This window comes from Cottoperca gobio, chromosome 18 (genome assembly GCF_900634415.1).
Source record: "Cottoperca gobio chromosome 18, fCotGob3.1, whole genome shotgun sequence".
Classification (NCBI taxonomy): Eukaryota; Metazoa; Chordata; class Actinopteri; order Perciformes; family Bovichtidae; genus Cottoperca; species Cottoperca gobio.
In genome coordinates, this window is record NC_041372.1 from 11,595,093 (window position 1) to 11,612,520 (window position 17,428).

The window sequence follows — 17,428 nt, forward strand, 5'->3', positions numbered from 1 at the left end:
ACAGACGGGGAAAAGCACCATATGGCCACAGGAAGTGACCCATGTGCTGATGTACAGAGTGGCTCACTCAGAGAGGGTTCACTTACTATAAAAGTGAATGATCAGCAGCCTAAACATGGACTGTATTTGTGTTATACAGCTAAATATATAGCACTAGTTATCAGTTCTGACGTCTTTTAGTATGCTGACAGTAGAGGTAGCCAATATTTAAAACAAAAAATGTACGTTTGTATGTAGTTTAATAAGAAATCACTTCCTGTATATTGTTTTTCTCTACGGTCTTTATAGACACTCGTTCTGCTCTGGTGGATTTGTTAGTTTGCTGTGACCCAGACCAGGTGTATTATCAAAAACAGGATATTTAATGTTCTCCCTGAAGTCAACATCATGAGAAAACAAGAACTTATGTTAGATTTGATTAACCAATCAGCAGCATTCCTAAAGCGCCTGGTTTGCATGCAGGGAACTGGGCCAGTGGCCATCGCTCACTTTGGATGGAGTATACATAGACTGCATTCAAAAGCTTGATACATCTGACTCTCTCAAGCTGATGTGTTATGTGGGAATTCCAAATTAGGAGAGCTCAGCGGGAGGAAACAAACATAAGATGCAGTCACACACACACACACACACACACACACACACACACACACACACACACACACACACACACACACACACACACACACACTGATGAAAGAGTCAGTTCTAGGAAACTCAATAAATCTCAACAGGCAATGAGGCAAGTGTGTAAAAAGCTATTCATTCAAAATGCATAGAAATGACGTAAGAAGATGTTAGAGCGACATGCTGAGAGAGGAAATGTAGGCTATGGGCAAAAAAAACAAGGGGGGGGGGGTGGAGTAATGTAGGGGAAAGGGGAAGAGTGAAAAGCGGGCGGGGTGGAGAGGGAGAGAGAGAGAGAGAGAGAGAGGGAAATGAGAAGAGGAATGGAAGGAGCTCCTGATCAGAATAGACGGACAGCTCTTTGAAGAGGGATGCGTTGCCATGGATACCAAATACTAAAAGGAAGCTTTCTCGCCCGCAAGACAATAATCAGGCCAGGGAGGAGGGGCAGAGCGGTGCTATGGACTCATGCACACACAAGACACATGTACACAAATGGGTCAACACATGAGAAAGCCAGGTTCATGGTGTCGTAGGAAAGTAAGGAGGTTGAGACCGAGGTATAATCCTGCAGTAGGACAATAAAGAGGATGAATTACAAACAATAGCGGTTCGCTTAAGTTCTTCATTCATTACATCTGGTTGAACACAATACTTGTACTCAAGGGGGATAATCTTGTCTATGTCCTACAGAACTAAGACTTAGAGAGCAACATTCTCACTGGTATTAGGTTGATGTTAGCAGTAAAACTTTATTTATAGTATATTGATTCTTAAAGCTTTAAATTTGATTAGACAACAGCAGGCATCTCATATATATTTATTACTACATGTTTCCTTGAATGATTTTCCACAGTACGCTTATGATACTGCAGAAACTACTGTCCCCCTGCTCACCAGCTCTCGGCTATGACCGAGATGATCACCAACACACACACACACACACAGTAACTGTGGCACTCATTAGCTCATCCTCCACACTCCTCTATCGATCTGTTCCTCACCTTACAGGCCGCTTCTTTACTCCTGCTACAGGCTGTACACTTCCTGGGAAAGCACATACACACACATTGGGGCTCTGTGTTCTTGGCTTTATCTTCACTTTACACACACACACACACACAATACATATCTTGCCCACCCTCCTTATATCTCGTCCTCTTCTATCTTCCACCCTTCATTTGGCTCTACTTTCTTTCCTCTTCATTTCTTTCACCCTGTGGTCCAGTCTGTCCTCCGTTCACTCGCCCCCTTTCAACTTTTGTCTCCCCCCGCTGCCTCTCCCATCTTTTTTACACTCAAAGCCACGATAAAGGTAGTTTTGCTTCATTTAGATTCACTGGTTGTTCAGCTCAAGGTCTTGAGATTGATGCCCCTTGCATGTCTGTACGGGAAATATGAAGCCGCCGCTAGGTAATAAAATCTGCCTCCCATTACCTCTTAAGCTCACTAATTAACATTCTTGTGTTATGGGGAGTTATATTCCAGGCACAGAAACCTTCTAGAGTCTCGGCAAGAAAGCCAATAAGTGTATTTCCCAAAAATGTAACACTTTGCCTTTAGCATGCTGCATATATTGCCAACTTTCCAGCTAGTTGTAGTAACACTTATTTGTGTGAGGAATAATCATTGAGCACGTTATAATCTAGTACACAATGAATCATCATGGCTAAAAATCACACTTGCTAATTATGTTATTTCTTCATGGCATTAAGCTTGCATAGTTAAATATAACGTCGCTCCCTGCAGGTCGTGAACGTCTGTCAGGGATCCTCGGGGTGAGCGCTGAGCAGGCCAGCCGCTTCCAGGACAGCTTCCTGCAGAGTTACAGAGAAGTCCAGGCCTTCATCCAGAGGACCATCCAGCAGTGTCACAAACAAGGTCTGTGTACGTTCATATTCCCATCGTGTCTCCCATGTGAGTGTTGATGCTGCTAAAGGGAAGGAGATGTGTGTTATTTATAGGATTATAGATTAGGTTCAGAGTCAAAGTTACGATGAGGGAAATTAGAGGTTGATGTTAAGTATAAAAAGCAGGAGTCAGCAAAATGTCCCCACAATTATAAGAAATAATGTGTTTGACATGTAGTTTGAATCTTTTAGGCGTACACACATACACCCACGCTCTCGGTGGATTTGCGTGTGTGTGTGTGTGTGTGTGTGTGTGTGTGTGTGTGTGTGTGTGTGTGTGTGTGTGTGTGTGTTTGGCTCAAGAAGAAGAAGATGTGCTTGCATTGGCAGGAATGAGACAAACTGCCGTGGGTCAATACTTGAGGGGGACGAGGTGGATGTGGGGTTGGAAGGGGCTGACGCTTCAGACGGGACACTCTATTTATATGCGGACTTAACTGCCAACACAGCACACCTGAGACTTTAACACGCTCACACAAAATAGTGTAGAGTCTGCTCTTTAACCCTCGTTGCACGCAATACATGAGCCCAATGACGACAGGCAGAGGGACGAGGTCAGTCTGCGCCAAAACAGACCCTTCAACACCGAGGCCTGTGTTTGGGCCTCGGGCTTGGTATTCGATCCCATCTTAACTTTATCTTCTTTTTCAACTCAGTCAACTCATGAGTTGCAGTATAAACCAATTACACTAAATTAAATTAGCGTAAATCTGTGAGAAAGAGCCAATTGTTGTTTAAGAAATGTGCAGCTGCTGCTTACTCATATTATCTTGTTCAGCAAGTGTTGAACAACAACATTGTTTTGTAGTTAACGTCAAGAGTTAGGTTGGGGCAGAAGGTGTTTTTCATGTCATGCGGGATGGCGCACACCTTCGTCACAAACGCTGACCCCACACACAGACAGGTGCTCCATCAGCGACGAAGCTCCCCGCTCGTCACTTCCCCTTTTTCTTTCCACTGTCGGCTCCCTAATCGAAACGCCGTCATGGACTCGTTCTTCCAAGAAACGCTGTGCACAGATCACCGTGGAAGTGGTGTTGCGCCACACAGTCGGCTTTAATTCAGCTCATCGCCATGGTGATCCTCCCATTGGAGACCGGGATTTATCTGCCTCGCTTGTCCCACACTCTTTGTCTTGCTGTCCTACAGTCTGTCTGTCTCACTCTTTCTCTTTGTTTCTCTCCTCTCTTTCTTTTCCACGCTCCCGTCTGTCTCTTCCTTTTACTCTCCCTCGTCCAATCACTGTTTTTAAATCTCTTTTCCTTTTGTCTCCCGCGTCATTCTCACCAAATTTACAGTAGCAGATCGATAGAGTAGTCCTCTGCAACCTGTGCTGGAGGAGAGATACAGTGTTCACTGGCTGTGAATACACCGAGTTTACAGTGGATTGGCATCTAATACAGCGATATTTTGTTCAGAACTGCTGGATGCTGGCAGGCTGAGCAGAGATGAGGTGAGCAGTGCAGGCTCAGCTGCTGTCATCCTGGAAATGTATTGGAAAGGTCAACGGGAACTGGGGAGGTCATGATCACAGTGTGGGTGTAATAGCAGGGAGCGAGGATAAGAGGATGTAATCAATGAAGAAGTATAGAAATGTAACAACCCAGAAGGAATGGCACAAAGCTGAGGATTAAAACAGTCGTGTTTTGATCGTTTTTTATGATATAAACTACAATAAATGACTTAATGCCACGCTTCTCTGAACGGTCGACACTCTCTGTCCTTGATATTAAGATGAGATAAAGCCACCACACTGGGTAAGCCTGTCCCGTTGTTCTTCATATCATGCACATTTCATCAGCGCTCTTGCAGTACCTTCACTTGTAAAGATAAAAAGCCAAGGCAAGAAGGAGGATTTATTCTTTTTAAACAACAGGGGGAATCACAGAGATGAAAACCGGCCAAGTCTTCTGAAGGCCACAGCAGACACAGGGAAGCCTAGATCTGCATAGATATGCAAATACCCTGCTGGGCCAACACTGACACATACTGTCAAATTGTTCAGTCACAACTGCAGGCTGCACACAGTGGAGCTGGCAAGGGCTTGTCAATAATAAAAAAAGAGATTTGCAGAGTTTAGCTGTTGCTTATGTTCTGTCATGGACGATGGTGCTCAAGAAGTGGCAGCAACACTGAGCTCTGTGGACAGCTTCAGTTCAAACACTGAGCACACGCTCAACTCCTATTCTCTTCACTGTTACTTTTAATTAAGGCCAGATGTATTCGCCAGTGATTACTACAAATGTTTCAAAATGGGTGCCTTTAATAGCTAATTCTATTAGTGAACAGAATTTTGTCATTTTGTCATCATACAGTATGCACTTCCACTTTCTCCACGCTGACAGCCTGAACTTGAAAAGCACTGGCCTTCACACCACTGTGTCACGGGCTTGAAAAGCAGCCAAATGGAGTATGAAAAGCACATTCCAGTGTGACTCACATTACCTGTCCATAGCTGGAAACAACATGACACAAAGTAAACCTCACATCCCTGTCATTGGGCCCCAGAACAAAGGTCACATTCCTGGTGAAAAGGTCACACGCATGTGTCGCGGGTTAATTCAGTAGAAGGTTTTTTGTGTTTGTTACTACTACTTTTGTGTGTCATTTCCTATGCATTTATGCTTGTGAGCGTGATTGTATGTGTGTGTTCTGGGAAGAGGGTCATTCAGGTTTCATGCCCTGGTTGGCTTTCCTCATAGTTAAGGGATACTAGAGGGATTTAGCCTTAAAGCCCTCTCTATTGTCCAGCTGGTGGAATGTACTGGTCCACTGTGCGTGAGCGAGCGTGTGTGTGTTGCATACCTGCACTTGATAATGTGTGTGTTTTGTACGTATCACGTCACTGTGTTGCCTTCCAATGTGTGTTTGTGTGACTGTACTGGGAATGTGAGGGTGTTTCTCTTTACCAGGGTTTGTGTGCATGTGTGTGTGTGTGTATGTTGCACCCGTGTGTATGGGTGGCTGTACGCGTGTGTCATTGCAAACCTGCTGTTACCATAATAACCTATAATGCTGTATCAATAAATGACTTTTCATGAAACTGTGTAGCTTTGGTTCTGCTCAGCGTGTCGTCATGCATGAGTCACATGACTAGACGGAGTTAGATGGTTCAGAAAAAGCAGATTTGTTTACAGGTCTTGGGCCAGCGATTATCAGAGGAATGTCTGAACAATCTCGTGTGTGATTCTAAAGAAAGAAATGCTTTCTATGTATAACAATAACTCTGATTTCAGCACAATGTACACAAGCAAGTTCTCAAATCTATTTCCAGTACATCTCTTTGTTTCTCATTTAATACACAACACAGCCATCCAACGCGAGGGGGAGAGAGAGGGGGATGGAGGTAACTATAGGTCACATTGTGTTTTTATTCTGTTAATTGTAGTCTCTAACGATTGTTTGCAGATAGTATTTAGTCTGATACCATGCGTCCTATCGAGCCTCTATAAAAGACAACAATTAAAAATAATGTCATATACTTTGAAAGATCACCAGAATTAGTTGCTAAGCAAAACTATGTTATAATATCACATTTTATTGGCAGTATGTTCACTACTTCAGAAAAAACTTGTGATTTCTGGTCACAGTGGATCGTGAGGGAGGAGCAGCTGCTGTAGTAAATACAAATATTCTAAATACGAATTGAAGCTTGGCTGTGTGAGAGGACCAGCCCTCCTGATCGCACCCTGTACACGTTGGGCTCAGAGTGATGACAATTAATTATATCATTTTCAATATTTTTTGTATTTTTGCTTCTGTTTAGGCTACGTGCTCTCCATCATGGGTCGTCGACGGACCCTCCCTAACATCAACTCCCCTGATTGGGGCATCCGCATGCAGGCTGAGAGGCAGGCTGTCAACTTTGTAATCCAAGGTAGGATGATTGACAGGTCTGTGCAGTGGTGTCAGCTCGGTTGCTGTAACTGTGTTGTGTTTCCCTGCCCGACCTTCAGGCTTCTCGCTGGTTAAACCCATTCATCCCCTTCACAACAGATATGTGTGTGATGTTGTATCTGACTGTGTACGTGTGCAGGTTCTGCTGCAGATCTCTGTAAGATGGCCATGATCAGAATCTTCAACCTGGTCTCTTCCTCCAGCTCGCTCTCTGCCAGGTACCAACTGAAGACGCTCACTTTACGAGCCCTCTCTCCCATGTCACGCCTACCGTGCATCCTTCACTCCAGCAACAAAGTACACACTGTAGTCCCTTCTGAATCCACACGGCCCAGAGCTCTATTAATGAAGAGCAACTGACTGAGTCTATCGTGCCAAAACACATAAACAACATTCACTATCTTACCAGCCAACTCAATTTGTAGAGTTGAGAAGCTTTCCCAAATGATTGTGGCTGTTACACGCCAAAACATTCTGCTAGAGTAAACACGCTTGAAGCCAATAATTGAACGGGTATGTTGGGTATGCAGGAAGCAAAGCACGGCGAGGAATTATGGATTCATGCCGCATTATAAGTAGTAGTGTGTAGTAGGTGTGTTTATGTATTTTGTGTTTCTAACTGTAGGCTGGTAGCACAGCTCCACGATGAGCTTCTGTACGAGGTGGAGGACTCCCAGGTGGAGCAGTTTGCAGGTGAATCAATCAGTACTTCACTGGTATCAAAGACACTAATGCACCTATGACGTCAAGTAGTTGTACAATGAGGAATACTGTATATAAAATAGGAGAAATGCTTGAAGACACGACAATAATCGATGCAGCAGAACCAGAGATATCATCTTTATGCTTCTGTGCAGGTCTGGTGAAGAGCACTATGGAGTCCCTTCAGCACATAGACCATCTAGGAGTCCATCTTAATGTGAGTAGATTAAAACCTGAAATTGAATTCATTCACTGGTATATTATGGTGTCAGTTGTCACGTTCAACCTTTGTTCAATCGTGGATGCAAAGATTGTTTTGTTGCCGTGACACCCAGGCTAATGAAGATATACACAAGAGCACGGTCCAAGACAATTAGCACATGGCCTATTTGTAGTCTTTCCTTTCACTTGCAAGTGTTGTTGTTGAAACACACACTACTTAAGCACAGTGCATGATATTATGCAGATGTTTCTCCCCCCACACTCAATCATCCTTACTGCTTTTGTAATAAAAACAAATACTTAGTCAGTGGATGACAACAAGGCACAGGGCAATACAAATGTGGATTTGAAATCATTAACAGTTGTGTGGCTGCTCCTCTGTTAGTTAGGTTAGGTGAATCAATGTAGGTCACTGTGAACGCATGTATACTGACACCTTTCCCTTTTCTTATATGTGTGTGTGTGTGTGTGTGTGTGTGTGTGTGTGTGTGTGTGTGTGTGTGTGTGTGTGTGTGTGTGTGTGTGTGTTTTCCAGGTCCCCCTGAAGGTGGCGGTCTCCTGTGGCAAGTCTTGGGGATCCATGTCTGAGCTTGACATCCCTCCAATGTCTCCCTCTCCTTGTCTTTGAGTCCTTCCTCCTCCCTCCCTCCCTCCCTCCCTTTCGCCGCCTCTTCTACCCCCACGCCTCTGCATTTAAAATACTTTTCTTGCTCCGCTCCCTCTTGTGTGCCTTTTTTTCTGAAGTGTCTTGTTCCATTGAGCCCGCTCACCAGTCTCTCTCGCTCTCTCTCTCGATCACCACGCAAGCTCTCTCTGGCTATATCTCTTCGTCTCTCTCGCTCGCTCTATCTATCTCTCTCTTCTCTCTGTCTATCTCTCCTCACAACTCATCAGTGCTCTCTCTCTCTCTCTCTCTCCTCTCTCTCTCTCTAACACGGGCTGTGAGTTTTTATTCCTCCCTATACTCGAGTGAGTACGAGGGGGGAGGAAACGTTTTTAGAGGGGTTTTTAGGGGGACTACCTCAGGTAGCAGAGCAAACCAACTCACAGCTGGAGGGGCCGTTGACCACACGGGAGCTACAGGCTGCTCTGCAAAAAATGCAAGGACGGCGGGCTCCCGGCATCGACGGCCTCACTGTTGAGTTTTTTAAAGCATATTGGGACATTTTAGCAACAGATCTTTTAGATGTTTTTAACGAGAGTCTGGCCTCTGGTTCCATGCCGATGTCCTGCCGCAGGGCCGTGATAACGCTCCTGCCCAAGAAAGGAAACCTGCAGGACATCGGAAACTGGCGCCCTGTGTCTTTGCTGTGTGTGGATTACAAGCTTCTGTCCAAAGCTCTGGCCACCAGGCTGGGGGGGGGCTATGGAGCAGGTCATCCACCGGGACCAGACCTACTGTGTGCCCGGCAGGTCCATGGTAGACAATGTCTACCTAATTCGAGATGTTTTGGAGGTCTCCAGCTCATTGGGCTGTGATACTGGTCTGATTTCTCTAGACCAGGAAAAGGCTTTTGACCGCGTTGAACACAACTTCCTCTGGAAAGTAATGGAGAAGTTTGGGTTCAGCGCTGGTTTCATAGGCAAGATCAAGGTGTTGTACAGTGAAGTTGAGAGTGTGCTGAAGTTTAATGGTACTCTGTGTGCTCCTTTTAGAGTGTGTAGAGGGGTCCGGCAGGGCTGTGCTCTGTCGGGGATGCTCTATGCGCTCTCCCTGGAACCTCTCCTCTGCAAAATACGCTCCAGCCTACAAGGTCTGGTTTTACCTGGTTTTAATAGCAGATTTGTTTATCCGCATACGCAGATGATATTATTGTTTTTATAAAAAGCCAGAGAGATGCGGACATTTTAACAGATATAGTAGATAGTTTTAGTGTAACATCGGCAGCGAAGGTAAATTGGAAGAAAAGTGAGGCCCTCGCTGTCGGGGAGTGGCGTGGCGGTCTCCCAGTTCTTCCCCAGAGCCTCACCTGGAGAACTGACGGCCTGAAATATCTCGGAGTATTTGTAGGAAAAGAATCATTGTCCAGAAGAACTGGGAGAACGTCACAGAAAAGATTCAGGGAAAGCTTTCCAAGTGGAAGTGGCTGCTCCCTCAGATGTCTTTTAAAGGTAGGGTTTTGGTTTTAAACAACCTTGTAGCATCCCAATTGTGGCACCGTCTGACCTGTGTAGACCCTCCCTCAGGCCTTTTAGCAAAACTGCAGAAAGAAATGGTAGATTTTTTTTGGGATGGTCTACACTGGGTGCCACAGGGGGTGCTGTTTTTATCCAGAGAGGAGGGGGGACAGGGCCTTGTCCACCTGGCCAGCCGAACAGCCACTTTTAGACTTCAGTTTGTACAAAAATATCTTACCGGCCCGGCTGATTTGGTGTGGAGAGATGTGACCAGCTGCATTCTCAGACGTGTAAATAACCTGGGGCTGGATGCTGCTCTGTTTTTAACTGATTCTAATTTTTTTAAGTTAAATGGGCTGCCTCCATTTTATCAGGGTGTTTTTAAGTCTTGGGCCCTTTTTAATCATAAAAGGTGTCCAATGTCGGACTCTCTGCACTGGTTGTTGAAGGAGCCTTTAATTTACAGAGCCAGGCTGGACGTCAGCAGCAGCAGCACACCCAGCCTGATGGTGGCGCTCTGCAGGTCCAGAACCCTGTGCCTGCAGCAACTGGTGGATGCAGTGGGGCCGGCGCTGAGTGATGCCCGAGCCCTGGGCTTGCTGCTGGGTCTGACCTCCGTTCGAGTGGCTGAGAGGATTCTGGAGCTGTGGAGCCAGAGGCTATCGGGGAAGGAGAAGAGAATAATAAAAGACTACAGTGACGGGAAGGCTTCTCCAGACCCAGCAGACCCTTTTCCAGAGATCAACCTGAGCCCAGGGCTGGGAGAACTGACCGGTCCCCTGCTCAAGGTCATTAACCCGGCAGGACTGACGCTGCACAGAGCCGACAAAAAGACTCTATATATGAACTGTGTCAAAAGCATCCACAAGAAAGGCCTGTGCAGCAGACCCTCCACTGTGTGGAGCAACAGGCTGGGTTCAGGAAGTGGACCAAGCCCACAGTGGGGGTCTTTTTACAAACCTCCCCTCAAAAAGCGGACAGCCGACCTCCAGTGGAGGATTTTACATGGTGCCGTCGCTTGTAACGCTTTTATCGCCGTTATTAATCCCGCTGTTTTTAACAAATGCCCTTTCTGCAACCTACGTGAGACTGTATTCCATGTTTTTACTGAGTGTAAGAGACTCACAGAGTTTTTCTCTCTTTTAACATTGGTTTTAGTCTTTTTAACGTAGTTTTTACCGAGAGTGTTTTTATCATGGGAGCTGCCTACAAAAAGACAACAAAGAAAAGTGCAGCTCCTAAATTTCCTCTCGGGAGAGGCAAAAATGGCCATATACATTAGCAGGAAAAACAGAGTAGAGAACAGAGAGGGGCAGGAGGCCAAGACAGTGTGGCTGTGCAATATCAGGGCAAGACTCTGGCTCGATTTTAGGTTTCACAAACATACCGGGGATCTCGACACTTTTAAAGAACGTTGGTGTTTTAAAAATATTATCTGCAGTGTGAACAATGAATGTTTACACTTTGCACAGGTTTTTTATTGGATAATTTTTATATATTTATAGAGTTGTTATTTATAAATGTATATTTTTTGATATGATAATATGATTTTTCGTTACACTTTATGAGTAAACTGTTTGTTTTAAGAATATGTAAATAAAGTGTTTTTGAAAAATCAAAAAAAAAAAAAAAAAAATCTCTCTCTCTCTCACTCAGTCTCTCTCTCTCTCTCTCTCTCTCTCTCTCTCTCTCACTCTGTCTCTCTGTCTCTCTCTCTGTGTCTCTGTGTATCTCTCTCTCTCTCTCTCTCTCTCTCTCTCTCTCTCTCTCTCTCTCTCACTCAGTCTCTCTCTCTCTGTGTGTCTCTCTCTCTCTCTCTCTCACTCTGTCTCTCTGTCTCTCTCTCTGTGTGTGTCTCTCTCTCTCTCTCTCTCTCTCTCTCTCTCTCTCTCTCTCTCTCTCTCTCTCTCTCTCTCTCTCTCTCTCTCACTCAGTCTCTCTCGCCTGCTCTCTTCGCTGTCCTGCATCCACATTGCTATGGAAACCAGGCAGCTCCTTCCAGCTCCCAGTTCTTACTTTCACTCCATCCGTATCCGGGGGCAACGGCAGGAGACTGGATTGCTCTCCTCCATCCTGCAAAAAAGAAAAATCCATCTCCTCTGTTTTCACACTCTCTTGTTAAGACTAATGTTTTTTATTTGCCTTGTTGCCGAGATGAATCACCACATCGAGTGCTTGATATTCATTGGTTCATACAATTAGTAGTTAGTATGATTAAAAAGCAAAGAAATGTGTTGAGTGACTGTATATGTAGTGTTCTGTGTTCTGTAGAGAACTCCCTTGTGTTTATTGTTTTTATGTTTTGTTCATGCTGAATAAATCTTCCTTTAATTCTGACAGAAGGTTCTCACTTGATAAACCCGATGACCTTTCTCTCCCACTTTCATTTCCTCAGGAAGCTTTTATTTCTAAGTACACGAGGCACTAATGCTTCATACATTTTGCAATCTAATTTGCTTGTTACATTTTAGAGCATTTGAAGCAGCGTAAGGAGCCTGAATTTCAAAGAACTTTACAAATGTTTAAGTCATAGTTCCTGTCAACCTTAATCGCCAATAAATGATTTAAGAGAGAAAGAGCAAAGAGTTTCGAAAGGTCAGCCGATATTCTGGTGTTTTAATGCCATGAAGTCATCTCTAATAATGAGCTTCACCTCTTTGCTGTTTGCAGTCAGGTGATTCAAAGCACATGATGTAATGCATCCAGCGCCTCGCCCTCTCCTGCTCATCTTGTATCCGCTCACTTGGCTCTTGCTCCCCTTTGTGTTGTTCGTGCCTCTGTCACACGCGCGCGCGCACACACACACACACACATTCCACGAATGCTCGTACACACACTTAAGAAACACACACACAGCCAGCACCGTGAATGCACAGACACACAGACCGAGTTTCCTTGTCTCTGGCAGCCGCAGCGAGACTCTTTTGGCCCCCTTAATCTGTCCTCCAATTAAGACCCTTTAAGCCTACAAAATGGGTCCAGGCACAGCTATGCACTTTTTTTTGACATTTTTAACAAAGCCTAACCCCCATTAACTATTTGAATTGTCACCTCGTGTTGGCTGCTGATTACAGGAGTTGTCACTTTTGAGGTATGTTTGAGGGGAGCAGCCCTTCCTTCACTTTGCCTGTTGAACCCTCTGACAGGAATGTGTTTCCCATGTGTTCTCACCAGGTCAGTATGAGCAGCTCTGAGCCAGAGCAATGGACAGTGTTATGGAAATCTGCCCCTCTATTCTCTCATTGTTCTGTGGTTTAAGGGTGCGCGGCCTCCCCCCCCCTTTGAGAGCGGAGAGTGAGAGTGGTATGTGCAAATTCTAGAGGGCACTCTGCACTTTTGGAGTAGGGGTGTTCAAGTAGGTATGAAGGTTAAACAAAACTAATAATTTTGAGGTACTTTACTTGAGTGCTTCCATTTATTCTTCCCCTTTATACTCCCTTTATACTTATGTGTTGACTTCAGTTTAATAAATATAAATCTATAGATCTATAGATGATGTGTTGTTATAGGTTCTTTTCTATTTCTTCAATGTTATTGTTTTAAAGATTTGACTTGAGTGATGTCTTCACTTTAATGAGCGGTGCCATGAGCAGGAGCCACGGCCAGAGTGTCCCTCTGAAGACTCCAGTTGTCAAGGGCAACAGCATGAGCTTCCCCTAGCTGCCATGGCGACCGTGAGATGTGTAAGTAGACCCTGCGGCACACATCCTCACGACTGATCGCTGACACTTCAAATCCAATATTTATCCCAAATTATTCTCAGGCGTGTAATCAATTCTCTTCTCTCCGCTTGGCAAGTGTTGGAAAAAAAACATTTTTACTGTTGCAACGTATAAAAGCTTAATGCATCATCATTTTTAATTGATACAATATATGTACATCCATGTTTCAATCGTCGTCATAATGCAGGAAATCCCATCTTTACATCTATACAGTGTTCCAGGTGTTTGTCGGTATAAAAGAAAGGGTTAATAATCACAATAATAATCCTGTCGTGGTAATACAGCAGTCTTCCAAAGGAATGGCAGAAAGGGAACTGAAAGCTAATAGACCCCAATTAAAAACAGGTTGTCACTAACCGCCATATCTCACTGTCTCATTGTGCTTGACCTTATTACTGTACATGAGAATCTTGTCCCACACAATACGTTTATCATTTTTACCCTGCTTTTCCTCTCTTCCCTGTGACCTCTCTAACCCAGAGGGACCCTGGCACTATTGTTGCTCTATTTTACATACCTAATCGCCTCTTTTCTCAAATTCCCCACCGTAGCCAAAGCACCCCTCCGACGTTCACTCTGTGACATTTTCCCCCCGTAAGTCCATCCATCCATCTATCTATCCCTCCTGCCATTCCTCTATCATGGACGGCTGGTTGACCTGCCTGCCTCCCCACAGTGCGGCTGCGTATCAATCCCCTGCTGTGCTTTGTGCGGGTCGGTTTCCTGGCAACAGACAACAGCCATGACATGGCTCCAGGGCAGAGAGAGCCGCTTGCATTAAAGCAGCTCGCTATAAAGCTAACAGCTCAGTCCAGAGCTACTGGTATTCACGGCCACGGCTGGTGTGTGCTATGAGCTAACAGAGCTGCTGCTGTTGCAATGTGTTAGGCTCTCCCTGGTGACTTGAGAGTTCAAGCAGACAGGCAGGACAAGGAAGGCTGTGTCTGCACCCATCACTGCGGGACAGAGACACCAAGGCTAAGATGGCGTGCTCTGTAGCCCCCCCCCCCCCGAAAGTGGCCGCCATTAGTCAGTACGGGATTGTTATGAGATAATACAGATGAAGACACCTGCACTACTGTAGAATCTCTTTATAAGTGCTGTAAATATCTTTAAAATATATTTTTTTAATATTTTAAATCCACAGTTTCTGTTACAAAAGGAGTAAAAATGACCCCCAGATGCTATTTACAGGAAAATATACTTTACAACTTTACAGACTTCAAAAAAAGACTTTAGAGAAAAGTCAACATGATTGAGAGTTGCGATTCCGGCAGCTGCAGCATGTTTTTAATTGATTATTTTCAATTTTGTACTGACAGAGTGGTGGTAGTGACGTTGCAGTGCATGTTAACCAGAAGTCTTAGTGGTTAAATAATAGCTCAGTTAACAGACTTACTGCCGCCATCTTTTTCCTGCCTGCTTGAACTGCTCCTTCTTTAGCATCCGTTATCCCCCCTCTTGTCATTTCCTATTGACATCTTTACAAATATGCAGAGGTACACCCCTGTACTTCAACCTCGAGTTTTTAAAAAAACACATCTTTGACACCTCTTTGTAAAGAAAAATACAAAAAAAACGGAAACATTTTACAATCAAACACCCCCTTCAAGCTTCCATGTAATGAGTGGTGATGATGCAATGCCAAAAATGTGATGGCATCACTGCCACTGATTGGTACAGTATAAGGGATATAACATTAATGCAGCATTTCATGTTTTTAATAAAACCATTGTTGATAGTATGCCATTATTTTGTGGTTTTCTGTTTAGTTTGTATTTATTGCTTGATTAGATGGCACGTGGGCAGGATTTCTTTTCCAAATAATACCAAGTACAGGATGCTGTTGAACAAAATATAGCCACATAAGGGATAAAAATGCAGCATCTACTGTCACCATTGGCAAATTTCCACCTCAAAAATGAGCCATGGGTCGTAGTACGAATTATACATTATGGTATTATGTCTTGTATATGTGCATACAGTCGATAATACAGGAGAAAGAGAAACTTTATCCATATTCGTCATAGGAAATGTAAAAAATCAAAACTATCTGTACTGTAATAGCAAAACAAGACACAGTTGTGCTACAAGTGCTTATGTGTTCTTGGCACCTGTGGCCTCAGTCCAGAGTGAGTCCTTCTGTATTTGCCACAGTGGAGCAAAATCCTCACCAGAGGTAGAGAGAGAGAGAGGGAGTCCATGCTGTGGAGCTCTGTTGATGCTCCCGCCGCCCCACCACAACCCCCCCCCCCCCATTTAACTGCCAATGTGGCACATTCCTCCCTCACCCCTCGCCCTCCTCGTTAGGTGGAACATTCCAGGCGACAGCCATCTTCTGAGACAAAAAAATGAACTCCATCAGGATGGGTTGAAACCAGCGAAGATGACAGGTTGCAGCAAATAATACATTAACAATAGGCAGAGATACGACTATTTACAATCACACACACATGTCTAACATCTAATGTAGTGGTTTAGTCACTTAATGAAATAGCTGCCCCCCCCCCCCCCCCCCCCCCCTCTGTTCTTCTCATTCGTAAAGTAAAAAAGCAACCAGGAAAGATTTAAAACATAAAAATCTTTCTAAGACCTTAAATGTTGGCAGTTTACATTCATGCCTGTGAGTGTTCGCCCCCAAGGCTGTCGAGCGTGGACACACATCATAACACACCCACAGGATCTGTACATTTGTGCAGTTTTCTGACTCCTATGCTCCTTCACCAGTAGATAAACTGAATGAAATGTTGATTGTGACAAATACTGATATTTTTAGGGGCCAGAATCGAATGTGACCGGGGTTTTAGAAACTGCTGGAGATGAAGCTTTGGCTTCGGTGACCTCAGCTTGTGTCTGCCGTCAGAAAGAGAGCATCAGATCTTCATGTTTGGGTTCTAAAGCACTCGAAACGGAAGGAACCTTCTCCAGCAGGAGAGGCCTTTATGCAGCATACCTTCTCAAACCTCGACCAATAAGGACAGCACACTCGCATTCAAACAAATCACAGAAAACCAAAGAATAAGAAAAAGTGTGAGTTTCTGGTTTTGCAACTAAAGTTAGAAGTTGTATACGGTTGGATTACTACATTCTAACATTAAGTATGCGTCACCAGTTTTAAATGGGAGGTGAGACTTCACAGGGCATAGCGTTCACATGAAGTAGGAAACAGACATTGCTCAGACTAGAAATAAATGCATTGCGTTCAGTGCACTTCTTTACAATTCATAAATCCCTTTACTACCTTAAGTCATGCAGTCCACACGATATTTGAATTCCAGCGTTTTGATTCCAGTGCATAAGGCCTTGGCAAAGGCTTTTTGAATGATATTACTTGTGTTCAGTAATGTACCAGTATGAATAATCATGAATACATGGAGTATTTTTAAATTTCATCAGGCAAAGAACTGAGATTGGCAGCAGCAGAAATGGTTCAGAATTGACTTCACATTCTTCCACAAGATCCAGACGACAGGTTGTTGTTGTTTTTTTTTCCCGCCTCAGCAAAGCCCACCCCTCACTCTCAACCCTCAGACATCGAGTCTTATAAAGAACAGGTTGAGTCGTACAGTAAGGATCTAAACACGGCGACAAACTGACAAGTTATTTGACACTGAATGTGTCTCTGCGGTGAGGAAACGTAAAGCCCCGCTGACACCTACGTTTCACAACCGTGGTATCAGGTGTTACTTAGATGGTTTATTGTCTGCTCTATAGTCTGATAGGCAAACTGGGGGAGAGTTTGATGCTTTCAGTGCTTTTGTGCCTTGTTTTCACTCTTCCGTTTGCTCTCATTAAAAGACAAAGAAGTCGTCGGTCCCTAAACCTCCTCTAGATGTGGCTTGAACACATGGCGTAAACAAAGCAAAGGAAGGGGAAGAAGCCTCAGTACCGTGGGACCTGACATACAGAAGCATCTCAATGGCTTCAAGTAGCTACGGTCAACTTTTGTCCCTTGTGGGGATTGTGCATGTACATACATGCCGTATTGTATTATTAAAAAGGATTGTTGAAAGTTGCATCTAAAGTTAGATGCATAAGAAACGGGTACGTACTGTATCGTTTCAAGCATTTAGCCGACAGGAGGAGGTTTGGTGTGGCGTTTGAGGAAACGGCTACCACCGAGAGAGAGCAAAGTCTTAACATTTGACCCTCACAGCCTCCTGCTGTTTCCTTTATCTGCACATGATAAGATCGGCAAAGAACTTAGTGGATGAAAGATTTTTCGTACTG

General features: G+C 44.3%; 1 protein-coding gene across 1 annotated transcript in view; it reads left to right on the forward strand.

The window, feature by feature from the left end:
• The window catches only part of poln (polymerase (DNA directed) nu), a 35,821-nt gene extending 27,760 nt beyond the window's left edge, over window positions 1-8,061 (forward strand). The window contains 6 exon segments of the mRNA XM_029455377.1: window positions 2,377-2,508; window positions 6,304-6,414; window positions 6,574-6,652; window positions 7,060-7,127; window positions 7,292-7,353; window positions 7,894-8,061. Coding sequence (XP_029311237.1) covers window positions 2,377-2,508; window positions 6,304-6,414; window positions 6,574-6,652; window positions 7,060-7,127; window positions 7,292-7,353; window positions 7,894-7,986 — 545 coding nt within the window. The 3' untranslated portion in view covers window positions 7,987-8,061.
• The last annotated feature ends 9,367 nt before the right edge of the window (window positions 8,062-17,428 follow it).